At 51.4% G+C, this 16,927-nt stretch overlaps 1 protein-coding gene across 1 annotated transcript in view; it reads left to right on the forward strand.

Moving 5' to 3' along the window:
- GRIK3 (glutamate ionotropic receptor kainate type subunit 3) overlaps positions 1-16,927 on the forward strand; it is an 88,343-nt gene that overhangs the window by 34,362 nt on the left and 37,054 nt on the right. Inside the window, exons 2-3 of the mRNA XM_065041447.1 lie at positions 15,241-15,417; positions 15,939-16,196. Coding sequence (XP_064897519.1) covers positions 15,241-15,417; positions 15,939-16,196 — 435 coding nt within the window. The remainder of the gene's footprint in view (positions 1-15,240; positions 15,418-15,938; positions 16,197-16,927) is intronic.

Genomic DNA, 16,927 nt, shown 5'->3' on the forward strand with positions numbered 1-16,927 from the left:
TTAATGCCAGGACACAGCGTTCCTGGGGGCACAAGAGCCACTGCACATCGTCCCAAAGACGGAGAATCCCCATCCATTGCACACAGGACCTATTGCGTGCTTCCAGTCCCCAACAGCCTTCCCCCTCTGATACAGCACATTCTCACTGTATTCTACCTACACTACGAAGAAAAGTATTTGAGGTTTTCTTCTTCTGTCGTGCATTTTTAATTGGACTATAAATTCCGCTTTGTTGTGTTCTAGAATGTTGGTTTTATTTTCCAATAGAACTGTCTCTTCTTTGATGAGGGCAGAGATTTATTACCCAATTTCCAGCTTTATGTTTCCCTTTTGGGCTTTTGTTTTAGCTGCTTCCTGGTTATACAGACAACCCCTTTTTCCACCTTTTTATAGTTGAGTATCCTTGAGTCCTTATTTCTGTGCTACTTATTGGTGCATGTTTCTTTTGCCCAGTTTCCTCAGGATTCATTTTGGATCCATCCCCAGACCCGCATCTCCACTCTGTATCTTCCTGAGGATGTCTTTGACACTATATTGTCATTGAGCTGTGTGATGTTACGATGATTTTATGGCCGTGTTTATGCTCTGGGCCCCCTGCACAGAAATACAGAAAGGACATTTTCTGTGTTTATTTTCAGACACCCATGGAGAACACAACAGGGTGACCTTCAGTCCAGCTCCTGGTTGTTAATCGGTAGCTAAAGCCACCGCCACTCGCTGGAGAACCTGTTAGAAATCTGTACTATTCAGGGGTGTTTTAACTAAGTCTGTGTGATGGGAGGAAAGTGGAGGCACAGTTAATTTAAGCACAAATTCCTTGTAACCTGGTAATTAAACCAACTCTCTAGTGCTCTGCCCTAAAATGCCTAAAATCACGATGGTGTTCAGCACTGAAACAGGTTGGGTTTTAAATACCAGCCTCTCTGCACTAACCATGGGACCCTGTTTGCTGACCTTTCTTGCCGTATTTGCTTAAGGAAAGCCTTTTTTGCTACTAAACTGAAGAAACAACCATCACCCTTCAGTATTATTTTAGTCTATTTATACGAAGTATCTCAGTGCACACTTCAAAGGTCACAGGAAAACTCTGGGAGTTAATTGGCCCCATCGCTTCTAATATCGCCTTTGATATTGGGAAGATTCCTTGTTATTAAACCAGGAAAAGGCTTAGTTATTAGTATCTGATACTACTTTAACAAATGAAAATTTGCAGCTAAGATGCCTTTTCCCCCCTCGTCTCCTGAGGAAGAGCTTCATTATTTCCACTGGTGGTGGGTGAGCGTCAAGGGGATGAGAGAATTAAGAAAGGCATTTGTGTTTATCCCTTTAGCTCCACAGGCACCCTCATCTGCTCCCTTGTAACCTTTTGCTTGCAGAAATAGATCTTTATGCATCTTTGTTTCAGCACTTAACAACCAAGGATTATTTGAAGGACTCTACAAGTTTCTTATATTCATGCAATACCCTCTTTCAGATTTGCCAGCGAGATACATTTGAAAGAGATCACAAATACCTGCTCATATGAGTTTGGGAAGGGGAAGCTAAAACCGGCATTATTAACAGTAAAATCTGCATGGAAGGAAACGGCAAGACAAAGCACCGCGTGGCGGCACATCGGGCAAACGTGCCATCACCGTCACTGCCCATCGCTGTCCCAGCAGCACAGGTGACACGTCCTGGCTGTCCCACCCGCCTGGGGACATGTCCTGGGTGTCCCAGTAGAGCCGGGGACACGTGGAACAGGAGCTGCTGCCTCCCGCAGCACTGGTGCCAGTGAAACATCCCTTTGTTATGGGATAAAGAGAACCAGACGGGGTTATCTCTGCCGCCCAACCCAATATGTCCACCCATCCGCTGGATTCTATTGACCAGCTTTAATCGCCCAAGAGTTTACCCTGGCTGCTCCCAGGATTTGTGTTTGGATTACTCTGCAGGTGGAAGTAAATATTTGTACGCTCGCTTAGGTGAGGGAGATAGAAAGCCCAAAGTTACGCTTCAAACCCGTTCACTTGTTTTAGCAGCACATTAATGAATGAAGTTCAGAGAGCTGCTATGAGCAAAGCAAGCCCAGCTGCAATACCCAGTTCAGCACACTAATCCCATTCGGGCTGCTGTGTTCATCTCGGGGGTACCACAGTACCAGTGTCACACTAATCCCATTCGGGCTGCTGTGTTCATCTTGAGGGTACCGCAGTACCAGTGTCACGCTAATCCCATTCGGGCTGCTGTGTTCATCTCGGGGGTACCGCAGTACCAGTATCATGCTAATCCTGTTTTAGGGCTGCTGTGTTCATCTCGGGGGTACCGCAGTACCAGTATCATGCTAATCCCGTTTTAGGGCTGCTGTGTTCATCTCGGGAGTACCGCAGCACCAATATCACGCTAATCCCATTAGGGCTGCCGTATTAATCTCGGAGGGTACTGCAGTCTCAGTACTGCGTTGAGGCTCAGCTACACAAAACAGAAGGGGCAGAGGTTGAACCAGTGGGATCTTTGGTTTCATCAAGCCTGACATCTCTGAGATAACACATCATGTTCATCTCCATTTGAAAGCATTAATAAAAATTTGTTAGTTCAACATGAATGCATCACAAGTGCCTCCCAAATCCAAAAAGCTGAACAGAGAGCTTGAATGCACCCAAATTAACTCCTGCTTATTGGGGAAGCAAGTGCTTCGTTACTGCAACATGGAAAAGGATTATGGCAATTAAAGCCTCTGAAGGGGAGACGGGGAAAGATGGGAGCTGGAGCTCTGCAGGAGCACAGGGAGGCAATTCCCAGAGCTCCCAACCATCCCGCTGCCTCGGGACGGAGCTGTCAGTGGGGCCGGCCTGGCTCTCAGGTTAGTCCTCTCTCATGGTTGGTTTAAAGAGATGCAACTGGGCAAGCTGGTTCATTGAACAGTTGTGAAGCACCCGGTGCATGTGAACTGACTTCTCCAGAAGCCCAGGACGCTGCTGGTGTGCAGGGACGGAGCACGACTCGGCTGCCAAGTGGTTCCTTGTTCCATCTCCTCCCTGTGCAGCTCTGCCGGAGCCAGTGTCTGAATTAAAGCTTCGCTCCTGACCCTGCCACAAGTACTGCAGCACAGCCACCGCTATCTGGGCTTGTCTGTCAACTGGAAACAGCTTTTTCTGGCTGCAGCGGTTCCCAGGAGCTGATTTATCCTGCAAGGTCCCTGGCAGGACATTCCTGAGGACACAGGCCAGGAGAAAGCAGAAGTGTGGGGACATCAAGGGAAGTTCATCTGCGGCATCAGGAGGATTTCCACCCCGAGAGGCTGCGCTTCAGTCTGTCGGCTTTACAATAAGGAAGCTGTTGCTGAAGTCCAGCCTAAAATTTCCATCAGATCTCTATCCCGCTTACCCTCTGTGCAAATGAGAGCTGACGCTTTCTCAGTACTTACAGACAGTTGTCACATCTCTCATCTGCCCGAGCGTGGTCCTGTCCTGGGGGGCTGCGGGGCTCGAGGCAGCTGCCCCGTGCTGTTAGGGTGGCTGGTTTGCTCCCTGTGATCAGCGCATGTCATGGCATGTCACGACACAGCTCTTGTCAAGCAGGAGGGGACAGGCGGATCCTGCTCCAGCTCGTGTCCCCAAAACTGCCAGCAAGGCCATCGGGAGCACTGACAGTGCAGGGGACCCAGGACTCGGTGCCAAACTCGCTGCTCATCTTGAGCAAAGAATCATCTTTCCAGGCCTTCATCCTACCATCTGCAAGTTTCAGAAAGCACATCTTTTTCTCCTCTGCCTTCTAGCTGGTGTCTGGTTTTTCTCTTTACACTATAAAGCTATAGTATTCTCTTTATACTACAAAGCCGAGTGGAGCACTAAGCAGTAGGGTTATTCCAACTCGTCGTCTGGTGAGATGTGACTGAGGGCAGGCCTTGAAGTATTTCCATAAACAGTATTTAAGAAGTAAAATAATTCACGCTGCATTTCTTGGAAGTAGATGCCCAAGAGGGCCCTGAGCAAAGCTCACAGATGCGCACAGCTCCCTGTGCAGGAGCGGGCACGGTCACCTCGGCGGCGGGAATGTCCCCTCCTGCTCCGAAAACAAGGCTCTGCTGGGGCACCGGGGGACACAGGGACAGCACAGAATGGGGGAAGAACGGGAGGAGCACACACCTGCGTGGAGAAGCCTTGGATCTCACTTCATGCTTTCATTTCGGATCTTTTCTGCATTGTTTCTATATTTGAGTAGCAAGGTCCACAGCCTGGCCGGAAATAGTGCTGTTGATTTCCAGCGCTAACTCATCTTTTCATTATTGTAGCCCCAAGATGTTACTAGTTGATTTTAATTAAGGGAGTCCCGCGAAGCACATGGACTGCACACACGGCCCTGCAGTGTCACTGCCAGCCCCATGGTGTCAACGCCAGCCCGACAGTATCACTACAAGCGCCACAGTGTCACCGTCAGCCCCACGGTGTCACCGCCAGCCCCGCAGTGTCACTGCCATCCCCACGCTGCCAGCCCTGTGGTGTCACTACAAGCCCCGTAGTGTCACTGCCAGCCCCGTGGTGTCACCGCCAGCCCCACAGTGTCACCGCCAGCCCCCCAGCTCCTGCGTGCCGCTGCTGTCCCCCTCGTGGCACTCCCCCCACGCCGAGCAGCGCCGGGCAGAGGGCGCGCTTGCAGCAGCACCGAGTTTCCAGCGCTGGCTGGGCGCCCCGCAGCCACCCCCGGGACATCACCGGGACCTACGCGTTTGCAGCAGCGTAGTGCAGGATTGGTGCCGCGCGCGGGGCAGCGACCCGACACTTCGGTTCATCAGATTCACACGCCGCTACCCAGCAGAGCCCCACTTACCGCTGGGCTACAAGATGCTAGAAACATCTTTTGCAAATACCTTCTAAATATATTACACGCATCGAGAAGAAAGCGATGCATACACCAGCCGCTCGGCACTACAGCAGGGTGTACGCCTGCAGCATCCTCTACCAATTTGCTTTCAGGTGGACTGCTCCACTTATTAATCTTATTTTTTCTCATTTAGCCCTTTGAGATTGAAGCTATTACTTGAGTTCTGCACCAGCCACCTGTAAACTAGAGGATGAGCGGGGGACACTGTCCCCGATTTGGATCTCTGGCCCCAGTGTGGCAACAGCAACCACGAGGCGGCTGCTCAGCCCACGCTGAAGCAGGAGGACTGTTTTCCCCAAATTGCTGTGGTTTCCCCCCAACCAATGTTTGCTGCAGGAGGCAAGGAGGAACACAAGCCCTAGAAACAGGGAACCTTCACTCCTCAGCTTTCCTGACAGAAATCTTTCCCTTCAATACGCCTTTTAATTAAAGTCCAGTTCAGCTCAGCTGCATTCAGAGCTCCTTTGGCACCCTGCAGCAGGGGCTGCTCAAGTTCACAACACAAGTTTTAGTCCCATCAGTAGATATTATCCCATTAACCCTTCCAGAGACCTGCCCCCGCCCTCTCTGTAGCAGTTTGCTCGTTTGTGCTAACGAGGCGTGTGTTATTGCTCATGTTTATGATTGGGTGATGTATCTATTAATTAGCTCCGCATGAATCAATAGGAGCCACTGAACACGCGATCCCTGGTAATTCATTATGGTGTAGTGGAGGAAACAGTGTCCTTAGCACTAAATAAGCAGTGATCACTATGATAAATCTTGGAATTACTACAAAACATCAAAGCTTTGGGGTTGGTGTGAACAGCAAAGCGCTCAGGTCACCGCTGAGCAGACACCTGGTGCGGCTCCATCCGCTGTCACTGGTGACAAAGGTGTGAAGCTACACAATGACTAACGTACATTTTTAATTGGATTTGAACCTATTAATAGAGTTTTCCTATTCCACCTCCTCTATAATTGGAACGGTCTTCAAATTTCGCCATTTCTGAGCTACCAAACTGATAATTTGGCCACCGTAATTTGTGATTCATTTTGTTTAGTCGAAATAATGAATGTTCAGCTTCATTAGCACAGCCAATGCTGGTGGGGACACTCAGTGCTGGTGGGGACACCCAACGCTGGTGGGGACACCCAGTGCTGGTGGGGACACCCTGTGCTGGTGGGGACACCCAATGCTTGTGGGGACATCCTGTGCTGGTGGGGACACCCTGTGCTGGTAGAGACATGGGGACACCCAGCTCTGGTGGGGACATCCTGTGCTGGTGGGGACACCCAGCTCTGGTGGGGACACTGTGGACAGTGGGGACATCACTGTCAGGACACCGTGGGCAGCCCGGCCGTGTCCCCACCGCGGTGACGGGGACCCCGGCGCCAGCCCCATGTTCAGCCACAAGCACCGATCACGGCTCCACGCCAGCTGCTCTTTCATGTGCGCTGTATTCTTTGATGAGACGGAAGAGGTTTTAATAGCTGATTGTGATCATTACCGGGAATTCAGAGTTCCTCTGCAGTCGTGCTGCCGGGCAGTTCCCCGCGTCCCCCTGCACCCCCTGCTCCGCCTGTTCGTAAACCGAGAGAACAGACGGGAAAACCATGAAAGCACTTTTCAGAGCGGACCCTTTTGTCACTCTCTCTTTGTCTTTCATTCCCTGGAATAAAGTGCTGCTTTTAAGTCAGTGAAGCTTTCAGCTGTAATTACCCTGGACGCTCAGAATTGGCAATTAAGAAATTAAAAAAAAAGGACAAATAACCATGCATAAGAACGTCGCATGGTTACAAAATGCCTACCCTGGGCAGATGCTTCTTGCCAGGAAAGACGTTGGTCAAGGTAGATTGAGACGGAATATCTAAGAAATCCTGAGCTTTCTTGTTCTCACGAACAGCGAATGGTGCAGATGCCTCCTGAGACGGGGTCAGGCCACATGTCCCAGGTGTCCCCGAACCCTGGTCCCAACACACCCAGCACTGCATCCTGGCACAGGGGGCAGGTCAGGCCATGTGTCCCAGGTGTCCCCGAACCCTGGTCCCAACACACCCAGCACTGCATCCCAGCACAGGGGGCAGGTCAGGCCACGTGTCCCAGGTGTCCCCGAACCCTGGTCCCAACACGCCCAGCGCCGCATCCCGGCACAGGGTGGATTTTCCCTCTGCTGAAGGACATTAGAATAGGAAGAAGCGAAGGCCACGTTGGGTGCCTGAATGTCCCGATGCCATCTGCGGCTCCCCCGCACAGGGCAGCTCAATCACCCGCAGCCTCTTGGAAACCCGCTAAACCCATTACAGACCTTTGATCTTTTCCTACGTAAAGGTTTTGCTGTGGAGAGCAGATGGGATTAAGCAGAAACAATTTTTGCAGAGAACTCGGTGCCTTTTTTCCCCTCTCTCTGATTACTTTTTTAAATAGGTAGAAAAAACCCCAGAAAATGCGAACAGCAAAGACCCTGTGAAGGGTTTGGGGTTGTCAGCTCCTGAATGGAGCCCATTTCATCAATCAAATTCAGCATCTATCAGCAGCAAATTCTCAGCATGTGGCACAAAAATCTTGTAAAATGGAACTGTTAAATATTTAGGGCAGAATGCAAACAATATGTCATAATATTTGCAGAGTTGCATTTGCTATTCAATGCATCATCTTATTTAAAGCCCTGATTTTTGGAAGCATCAACACAAGAATGAGAAACAATCAGTTGCCTGCCGCTATTTGGTTACATTGTAAATGAAGTGTAAGATTTAATTTAGATTTTTTAAAGTCTAATATTAGATGCTACATGCTAGGCAGGTATTAATGTTCATTAGCTGGGGCTTCGCAATGAATATTTAAGAAGAATTTAATTAACATGCAACAATTTTTATTTTTATTGGGTTGAATTCTTATGTGGGACTTCATTGCATTGCAGGACAGCACCTATTCTATACTTATATCAAGTATATTTCTAATTCCCGGTAAAAGAGGAGCTAATAACGGGTAGGGAAGGAAACAGAGAGCTGTGACAGACCTGAGCGGGTCCCTGTTCCTGCTCCTCCTCTGCCAGGTTCATTCCCATGGACAATTTTCACACATTAACACGTGGGACTCAGTTTGCAGGAGCACAAGTGAGCAAACCTTTGCCTGCGCTGGGTTCAACAGGGGTGGTGCTGGGGGGCCCAAACCCAAGAGCATCCGCAGGGAGACCTGGTGCCCGCAGAATCACAGAATCACACAGAATCCCAGAGTGTCAGGGGTTGGAAGGGCCCTGGAAAGCTCATGCAGTGCAATCCCCCCATGGAGCAGGAACACCCAGATGAGGTTACACAGGAAGGTGTCCAGGCGGGTTGGAATGTCTGCACAGAAGGAGACTCCACAACCCCCTGGGCAGCCTGGGCCAGGCTCTGCCACCCTCACCCCAACAAGTTTCTTCTCAAATTTAAGTGGAACCTCCTGTGTTCCAGTTTGAACCCATTGCCCCTTGTCCCATCACTGGTTGTCACCAGAAGAACCTGGCTCCATCCTCCTGACACTCCCCCTTTAGGTATCTGTAAACATTAATGAGTCCCCCCTCAGTCTCCTCTTGTCCAAGCTAAAGAGACCAGACGGATCTGGACCATCCTGCGGGTTCTGAGCCGCGGCAATCGCAGGCGTGAGCCTGGATTTATTGCAGCTCCAGCCTCGCTTCTCTGCTTCACATTGCACCAGATGGACATCGCGTCCAGCACCAGATTACACCGCAGACCAATAAAACACAATGGGAAAACAGACTTAGAGCTGTGCTGCCCAAACCCTGTGTTATAGATCCTTAATAATGTTAAGCTTTCAAACTTCTTTTTCTACCGTATATTACAGTTTAAAGCGTGCTTATAGCCCAAAGCACAACCATAAAAATGCCAACCGAGCACACCTGATTTATTCGGTCACTGGTGATTTCCAGGACACGTTTGCTGAGTGCCCAGTCTCAGGAAGGTTTTGGGGAGGGGGTGCCCATTGCCAAGGGGGGTGACGGCCCTGGGGTCTCCGTCTTGCAGCCCCGTCCTGCACAGACCAACCCAGCACAAATAAATATTGCAGTTTAACCCTGCACTTGTGGCACCAAAAATCCAAACTGCTAATTAGTCAAAGGCAATGCAAGTGTTTGGTGAGGTATCGAAGAGTAAAAACAGTCTGAATGCGATTAGCCCAAAGCACGCAAGGTCTGCATCTTTTGGAGAAATAAACCTACTGAAATAAAAGCAGGGAGCCCGTCCCAGGGCTGCCGAGGGAAACTGGTGGGACTGGGTGTCACTGGGCACCCTCGGGGGCTCCTTGGGCCGGGACTCCCTGGTCCCTGCGGAGATCTGCACGATGCTGCAAGCCGTACGCCGGGTACATTGAAAGGTTCTTGTTGCCCTTATCTTGACGGGAATCTACTCCTACGAGATCATGGTCCTGCCTTTTTCATTTTTTTAATTAATTGAGCCTGCTTAAAAAAATAAAAATGCCCATTTCATTTTAATCATGTATTATGCAAATTAAATATGTAAATATCATTAAGAAATCTGTTGTTAACTTAATTTATTTCTGCTGTAGCGCTGCTGAAGGCCTTTGATCGCAGATTAGCGCTTTGATCCGCTCCCTTGGTCGGGGTTGCGGGCTGCCGCCGCGCTAAACGCTCTTTCTCAGATGTAAAACGTGCAACACCAGAACAGCTTGTTCAAAGCGGCGGCGGAGGAGACGGCGCCAATCAGGCCGAGCGAGTGGGAGCTGCAAACGAGGAGAAGTTTGTTTCCAGGAGCTGCGACCCGTACGGGCTGTGCCGACCGCGCCGTGTCCTGTGGGACCAGATGGACACGGACACGGGTGCTGAATACACCCAACGCGTGTGACCCGCCGACCCCACGGGGGACGTGTGTGACCCACTGACTCCATAAGTGATGTGTGACCCGCCGACCCCACGGGGGATGTGTGTGACCCACTGACCCCACACAAGACATGTGTGACCTGCCAACCCCACGGGTGACGTGTGTGACCAACCCATGCCAAGGGTGATGTGTGTGACCCACTGACCCCACACATGACATGTGTGACCTGCCAACCCCACGGGTGACGTGTGTGACCCACTGATCCCATAAGTGGTGTGTGACCCACTGACCCCATGGGTGACGTGTGTGACCCACTGTCCCCATACGTGACATGTGTGACCCACTGACCCCACACATGATGTGTGATGCACCGACCCCATGGATGACATGTGTGACCCACTGTCCCCATACGTGATGCGTGACCTACCGACCCCACGGGTGCTGTGTGTGACTCACTGACCCCACACATGATGTGTGACCCACCGGCCCCACAGGTGATGTGTGTGACCTGCCAACCCCACAGGTGACATATGTGACCCACTGACCCCACACATGACGTGTGTGACCCCCCCACCCCATGGGCCTTTAAAAAACAAACCGCCATCTTCAATTAATTTCTCATTGAGTGCAAGCAAAGTGCTGATACATACACTTTAGCCACAGTGTTTTTAATCAGTTAATTTAACCAGAAGCATTAATAATGTATTTCTTTGCCACTTGGCTGCTCATCTGTTAAACGGCTCATACGGAGAAGAATGTCACCCCCTGTGACATGAAGTACCTAATACAGTGCAAATGAAGTAGGACTTTGCATATTCAATATCAAAATGAGAGAAGAGGGAGATGCCGTCTCTTGGGAATGGCTCAGCCTGCTGTGACGGGCTTTCTGGCCCGGCAGGCGGGAGAATCCCTCCTTATGGCACACACACATTTTGCATATCTGATTTTCTGCTTGAATTCCTTTTCTTGGCATTACTCAGCAAGTACCTGGCCTTTCATTCTGCTGCAAAATGTGCTGGAATCCGAGGTGCTGGGAGTGTCGCTGGGTTCACCAGCTCCTCCCGTCAGGCACCGGGGGGTCCGCGGGACCCCCGGACAGGCAGCGGCACCCGGGGCGCCGCAGCAGCCGAGAGCAGGACCGTCCCCTGCTGCCGCTGGGTTAGAAACCTCGTCGGTGTGGGGAGGCAGAGCAAACCCTGGGGCGCTCGGAAAATACAGCTGGAAACACGCCAGACCTGAGAGCCGGAGAAACTGCCGGGAGAGAAACGTTTGCTCAGGGAAAAGCCCAATTCCTTCCTAATTCTGATAAAAGAGACGCGTAATGAACACCAGCAGCGTGTGAGCGTGAGTGACCCAGACACAGCGGCTCTGGGGTTAACCCTCGTCCTGCGCTGGGGCTCAGATCCCCCGCGGGGTCCCGGCGGTGCCCGTCCCCGCGGCAGGGCTGGCAGCAGAGCTGCACCGCGGCTCCGCCTGATGCGCGGCCGTGGAGCCCGAAATTGCGGCGGATCCGCGGCCGTGCCGCATCGCATCGGGCAGCGCCGCGCTGAAGCGACAGGGCTGACGCACCGAGGGGGCCCGGAACTCGGAGCCTGCCAGTTCTTCTGTCCAACCACAAACCCAGCTAAGAAATAGTTTTCGGCTCCTTCCCAGGAGGTTTGTTTCCTAAGTTTGCGAGTTGTGTTTGCCGGCTCTGCCTGGAGCCTGGGCTCCGCTCAACACCTGCCCCAACAGCGACCAGCTCATCCGGCTGCGTTTAATGATGGAGCATTTGATAGCAGCAGCTCCTCGGGGGAAAGGGCAAGAAGAACAAGGAGTTATATTTATTGCCTTCTGGATTTTGCTGCTTTCCCTTCAGTCAGTATTATTGCATCGGTGGCTGTAGGAGTCACGCTGCCAGGCAGTCTCTGGGAGTTTTAGCTCCATCCCCAGAGCGCAACCTCGCGCTCCCGAGAATGATTTATTTACTTATCGCTGGTGTTTTCTCATTTCTCTTTATTGGTATAAACACTGGCCCTGGAGGGACCTGGACCACGACAGCGACATTCTCTCCACTGGACTGGTCAGACAGTCAGAACTGTCATTTCCCACGGCATCCCGCGGAAGGCTCATTTGGGGAGGACAGGCTGTGCCGTCCTGCCCCGGGGACCACCCGGGAGAAACAGCCACCAAACGATGGGTACGGGTCCTGCTGAGCCTGGTCCCTAATCCCGCCCTGAAACAGAGCCCAGCCCTGCTCTGCAACAAGATGTTGCAGGGATAAAACACACGAAGTACAGGTCCTGGGGCACGAGAGGTCTGTGAGCCGCAGGCAGCAGCTCGGGCTGGCTCCATCCTCTGCAAGAGCTATTTCAAAACGTGTATTTCTGCCAGGATGTCACATGGAAAGAGACTGTCAGAAAGCTGTCTAAATGTGTTAAAAACACTGTCAGCGGGGGAGAGAAAAGCGTTATCAGAAATAGTTGTTCTTCAGAGCTAAGTAACTCCGTGATTTTATAAGGAGTTAGAGATAAGAGATCACACCGCACACTGAGGGCTGTTGGAATTTTCTTGCCGAGAATGAAGCTGTTTGTTTTGTTAACAAGGGGAAGAGGGCAAGAAGTGTAAAACTAAAATACTTTGAATTTCTTGACTTAGCTTTCAGTAGAGCTAAAAATAATTGGGGCTCCGTGCAGCCGCAGCTCAGGATGAGCTGGGAAAGGATTCCCGTCCCGTCCCCGCTGCTCCTGCCGGGCCGTCCCGTGCTCTGGGGGATTTGGGGTGTTTCCTGGGATCCAGATTTTACTCCGAATAGAGACTCATTGTCCACTGCTCGGTTAGAGTGGGATTCCCTGTGCATTGTGGCCAAACCTCCCTTCACGTGCAGTAACCAGCCTGCCTGGCCTTCTGCTCTTCTTCCTGCTCTTCTGCTCGAGATCTCAAGGAGAGTTGCAGGTCTGCTTTGGATTCTCATTCTGAATTTTTAAACCTCCCCCCCCAGCAGCAACATCAGTGGTCATCAAATCAAACCACATAAAATAATAAGACGTGAAGCTGATTCTAATGAGTGTGTTTTCCCAAATGCTGACTGACATTCCCTGGAGAGCAATTAGTCTGCTTTAAAGGTAAAAGACAACTGAATAATTATTTACCCTGACTGGTGACTGATATTTAAAATCCAAGAAGTCACATGTAATAATCGATTACTCCATCAAAACAATCTGTAAAAGCAGGTGATAGCGGTTGCTGGCGTTTGGTGCCGTCCTGCCCGAGGAGCTGCTGGCGCTTTGGCCAGGGGGTCTCAGACGAGGCTGGTTTGGGAACCTGGAGCCCAGCGCACTAAAGGCCACACAAACACAGCAAGAAACAAACAACAGACACTGTTGAACCTCAATGCGTGTTGAACGACACCCGTGGGGAGCCCGGGGCTGCACTGGCTGCTCGAGGGAGCCGCGCGGTCACCTGTCACCTGCGGCACGGGAAGGGACGAGGACAGGGCAGCTGGGACCTGGCACAGGCAATGCTGGGAAGGAGACCTGAGCACCAGGTCGCGGCAGCAGCATCCAGCAGTCCCCGAGACATCTGAAATAACTCGAAAAATAGGGCAGAGGCAGAAACGGTTTAGAGACAGGCAGTAACACTAAAGGGCCCTTAGTTTTAGTGTCTCAGATGAAACTTGTTTATACATAGTATATAAAAGTGGGAACGGTTTTGTTGTTGACTTTTTATAGCCCATTGACTCTGTACACGAGAGCAAAGCCGCGGCGAGGGTACCGGTGTGAGACCCGCGCGCGATGGCTCCTGGGGAGCGCAGGGAGGGCGACCACGGCTGCCGGTGATCAGCACATTGCCCAGCTCTGCATCGCTTCACCCCCCGGCGGGGTTTGTGGGCACACATGGGGTCCCCCAGCATGTCCCATCCCTCATTCTCTCAGTAGCATAAGCAGATATTCTCCATTTTGCTCAAATGGAAAAGCCGCAACAATTATTTTCATAATCAGGTGGCTTTTCAAATTAATGCCAGTTATGCTATGTAATCATGATGAAGATTATGCATTAATCAGCTGTCTCAAGCCAGTTATTAGGCTCTTTAAATAATGCTGGGAAGGAAGGTGTCTGGAGGAGCGGCGCAGGAGCCGCAGGGACAGCGGCCGCGACCCCCCGCTGGGCCGGCCCAGCACTGTGGCCGCTGCAGATCCGCCGCCGGTGTCCCCGGCTCTGTGACACCTGAGCAACGGCGGCAGGTCCCACATCACCCCAGCGGCACAGCCAGAAATCCATCACTTCTGCCTGGCTGCTCCTCAGCGCCTGCCACTAAATTCAAGGTACTGGGTGGCTGCACAGGAAATTCTTTTCTGTCAAAAAGCCTCTTACAACCAGTTGGATGTTGGGAACGTGAATTTATTTGGGATCAACCACCAATAATCCATGTACCCAGCCCCTCTATGTTCTGTCCCAACCAGACCTGCTCCACACAAGCCTGCGGGCTCTGGGGAGGGACAGGGACGGTCTCAGCACGGCTCCTGTGTTCGCAGTGCTTGGGGTGTCCTGAGGAGCTGTCACCGCAACGCCCCCCTGGCTCTCACCAAAGTGGCACTCCTGGCTTACACCAAATGGCCACAAAACCCACAGATAACGTGCTCTGGCTCCTGGAGGAGCGTTTGTGCCACTTCTTGAGAATGAGGAGGGCTGAGCAGACATCTGTTGTCTACAACAAAACATTTTAGGTCTACCTTAAATTGAAGGGGAAGATTTTCCTTCTGCTAATGAACCCAGAGACCATCTGTTACCAATTGCGCTTGCTTATCTTGTTCATCCATTAATTATTTAGGTTTACTTTTTAATAAGATAGAGTGAGATTCATGTGCCTTTCTGTGGTTCCGCAAGGGGCAGAGGATGGTGCCGGCATCTCCGAGGCAAGGACGTGCAATTACATAATTTACGCCTGCACTAAGTCACTTCAATTAGAGCGGCTGTCAGCGGGGAACTGGGGACAAGCCTTGGATACAGAGCCAAGAAACCCAGCGGTACCGCGACATGAGCTTGCTGCCCTTGGGGAGGTGTAATGGCATTAACAACTTTTGAACACGGCAAAGCCCGCATCCGAGATGTGCATTATTGAGCAGATAAGCTGTAGGGCAGGCAAATTCAGAAGCCTCCACTGGTCTGAATGATGAACTCGGATAACTAAAGATGAGGAACAATAGGAGATGAGAAGGGCACTGAAACCAGCACTAAAAACAGCTGCACGAGGACGTGGGGGACGAGGCGGGAGGGTCAGAAACTCCCCTGAGCACAACACCAGAGCATCCCTGCAGCTGAGCAACAGCGCACCCACCTCCCGAGGTTTGGTCTTATGGAAACCCACTTATCTGTCTTATAAAGCCTTATCTGCCTTACAAAGCTGGCACTCCGAACACGGGCCATGTAGCAAAACCACAAATGTTTAATGTCTTTCTTTCAGTCCAGGAAATGTCCTGGAGCAGCCTTGTTCAGCCTGCGAATGTCACAGAGTCTTCTCGTCCTTGGAGGTTCCGAATCAGACTTTAGGTGGCTTAACGCTGGCTTTGCCTTGTGTTGCAGGAGGCATCTTTGAGTACGCGGATGGCCCCAACACGCAGGTGATGAGCGCTGAGGAACAAGCCTTCAGGTTTTCTGCCAATATTATCAACAGAAACAGAACTTTGTTGCCTAACACAACGCTAACGTACGACATTCAGAGGATACACTTCCACGACAGCTTTGAAGCGACTAAGAAAGGTAAGAGCACAGCACGCTGCCTGGCGGCTTCGTGGCCGTTTATTCGGCACTAAAAGGCAGGGTTTGGCGTGAGAGCCGCAGCCGCTCGTTTTGTCCTCGCTAGTCAGTGATGTGGAGGAGAGTCCTCCCGGAGCTGACCTTCCAGAGGCATTTTAATAGACAGGGAACGACTACGCTTTCCTCCCTCCGCAAACCTCGCAAAACTCCTTTCAGTGTTTGCTTCTAATGCTGAGCGCAGGTCTGGAGGCCATGCCTTTGTTTAGTTTACTGTATCCCTGGCAGTTTCCACATCCTAGCACAGAAAAGCTCTTCTCTTCCTGAAAGCCAGTTGGTTTTTATGATCTGATATCAGCAGCCTGCTTGAATTGCTGAGGAGGAGGGAAGAAATGTGGCTGTGGGGTGATGACCTGAGGGCTCAGTTGTTTCGCTTCTGCTTCGGGAGAACTGAACGGCGCTGCCTGGGCTGGGTTGTGGGGGAGCCCCGGGGGGACACCTGCCCACAGCCCCCATTCCCTTGGCAGCCTGTGACCAGCTGGCGCTGGGGGTCGTCGCAATATTCGGCCCTTCCCAAGGCTCCTGCACCAACGCCGTGCAGTCCATCTGCAACGCGCTGGAGGTCCCGCACATCCAGCTCCGCTGGAAGCATCACCCCCTGGATAACAAGGACACTTTCTACGTCAACCTGTACCCCGACTACGCCTCCCTCAGCCACGCCATCCTGGACCTGGTGCAGTATCTGAAATGGAGGTCAGCCACCGTGGTTTACGATGACAGCACAGGTAAGGCGCAGGAGACGTTTTGTTGTGGGTCCCATTTAGGGATTTTTCTAATGAAGCTTTTAGGAGCAAAATGACACCCGAGCAGCTGGTTGCAGTGGACGTGCCACTTCCCAGCGCTGCCCCGGGATCCTTTCCCATGTGTTTTGCTCACAAAGCGCCAGGACGTGGGGAACCCCCCAGCGACAAAGCGGGGCCAAGCACGCTCAACTCAGCTGCGTTTGGCACCGCGGTGCCACCTGCACAGCAAAGCTCTTGGTCGGTGGGGCACCAAGGGGGCACTTTCCCAGCAGTTCTGCAAAGTTTCTTGTTTTCTGGCTAATTCTGTAAAACATAGCTGGCAAAGTTTTGCACATAGAGCAAGCATTGAATATTAAACAAAGCAAAGACTATAGATAAAAAAAACCCCAAAACAAAAGACACATTGGATAGCCTGTCCAACCTAATTCCACTAAACCAAATGGTTTCTTTAGGGGAGGGCTGATGAGAACACAGTTTGACATCTCTGTTTTGCAAATGTGGGTCACAGTATGTTCCCTTCATGGCGTATTCTAATGTATTTCTTCCACTATGCAGAAGGACATGCTTCTACCTTCCTCCTTGCAATAGGCATCTGCTGAATTTCTTCTTGCAACATGAGATACCAGTAACTCCTGCTGCATCCAGCGTGGCTTGGCACCATCTGCATAAAAATAAATTCATTCTAAGGGTAGTAAGAAAGTCACGAGTTGTGA

The sequence above is a fragment of the Columba livia genome, chromosome 26, assembly GCF_036013475.1.
Source record: "Columba livia isolate bColLiv1 breed racing homer chromosome 26, bColLiv1.pat.W.v2, whole genome shotgun sequence".
NCBI classification, from domain to species: domain Eukaryota; kingdom Metazoa; phylum Chordata; class Aves; order Columbiformes; family Columbidae; genus Columba; species Columba livia.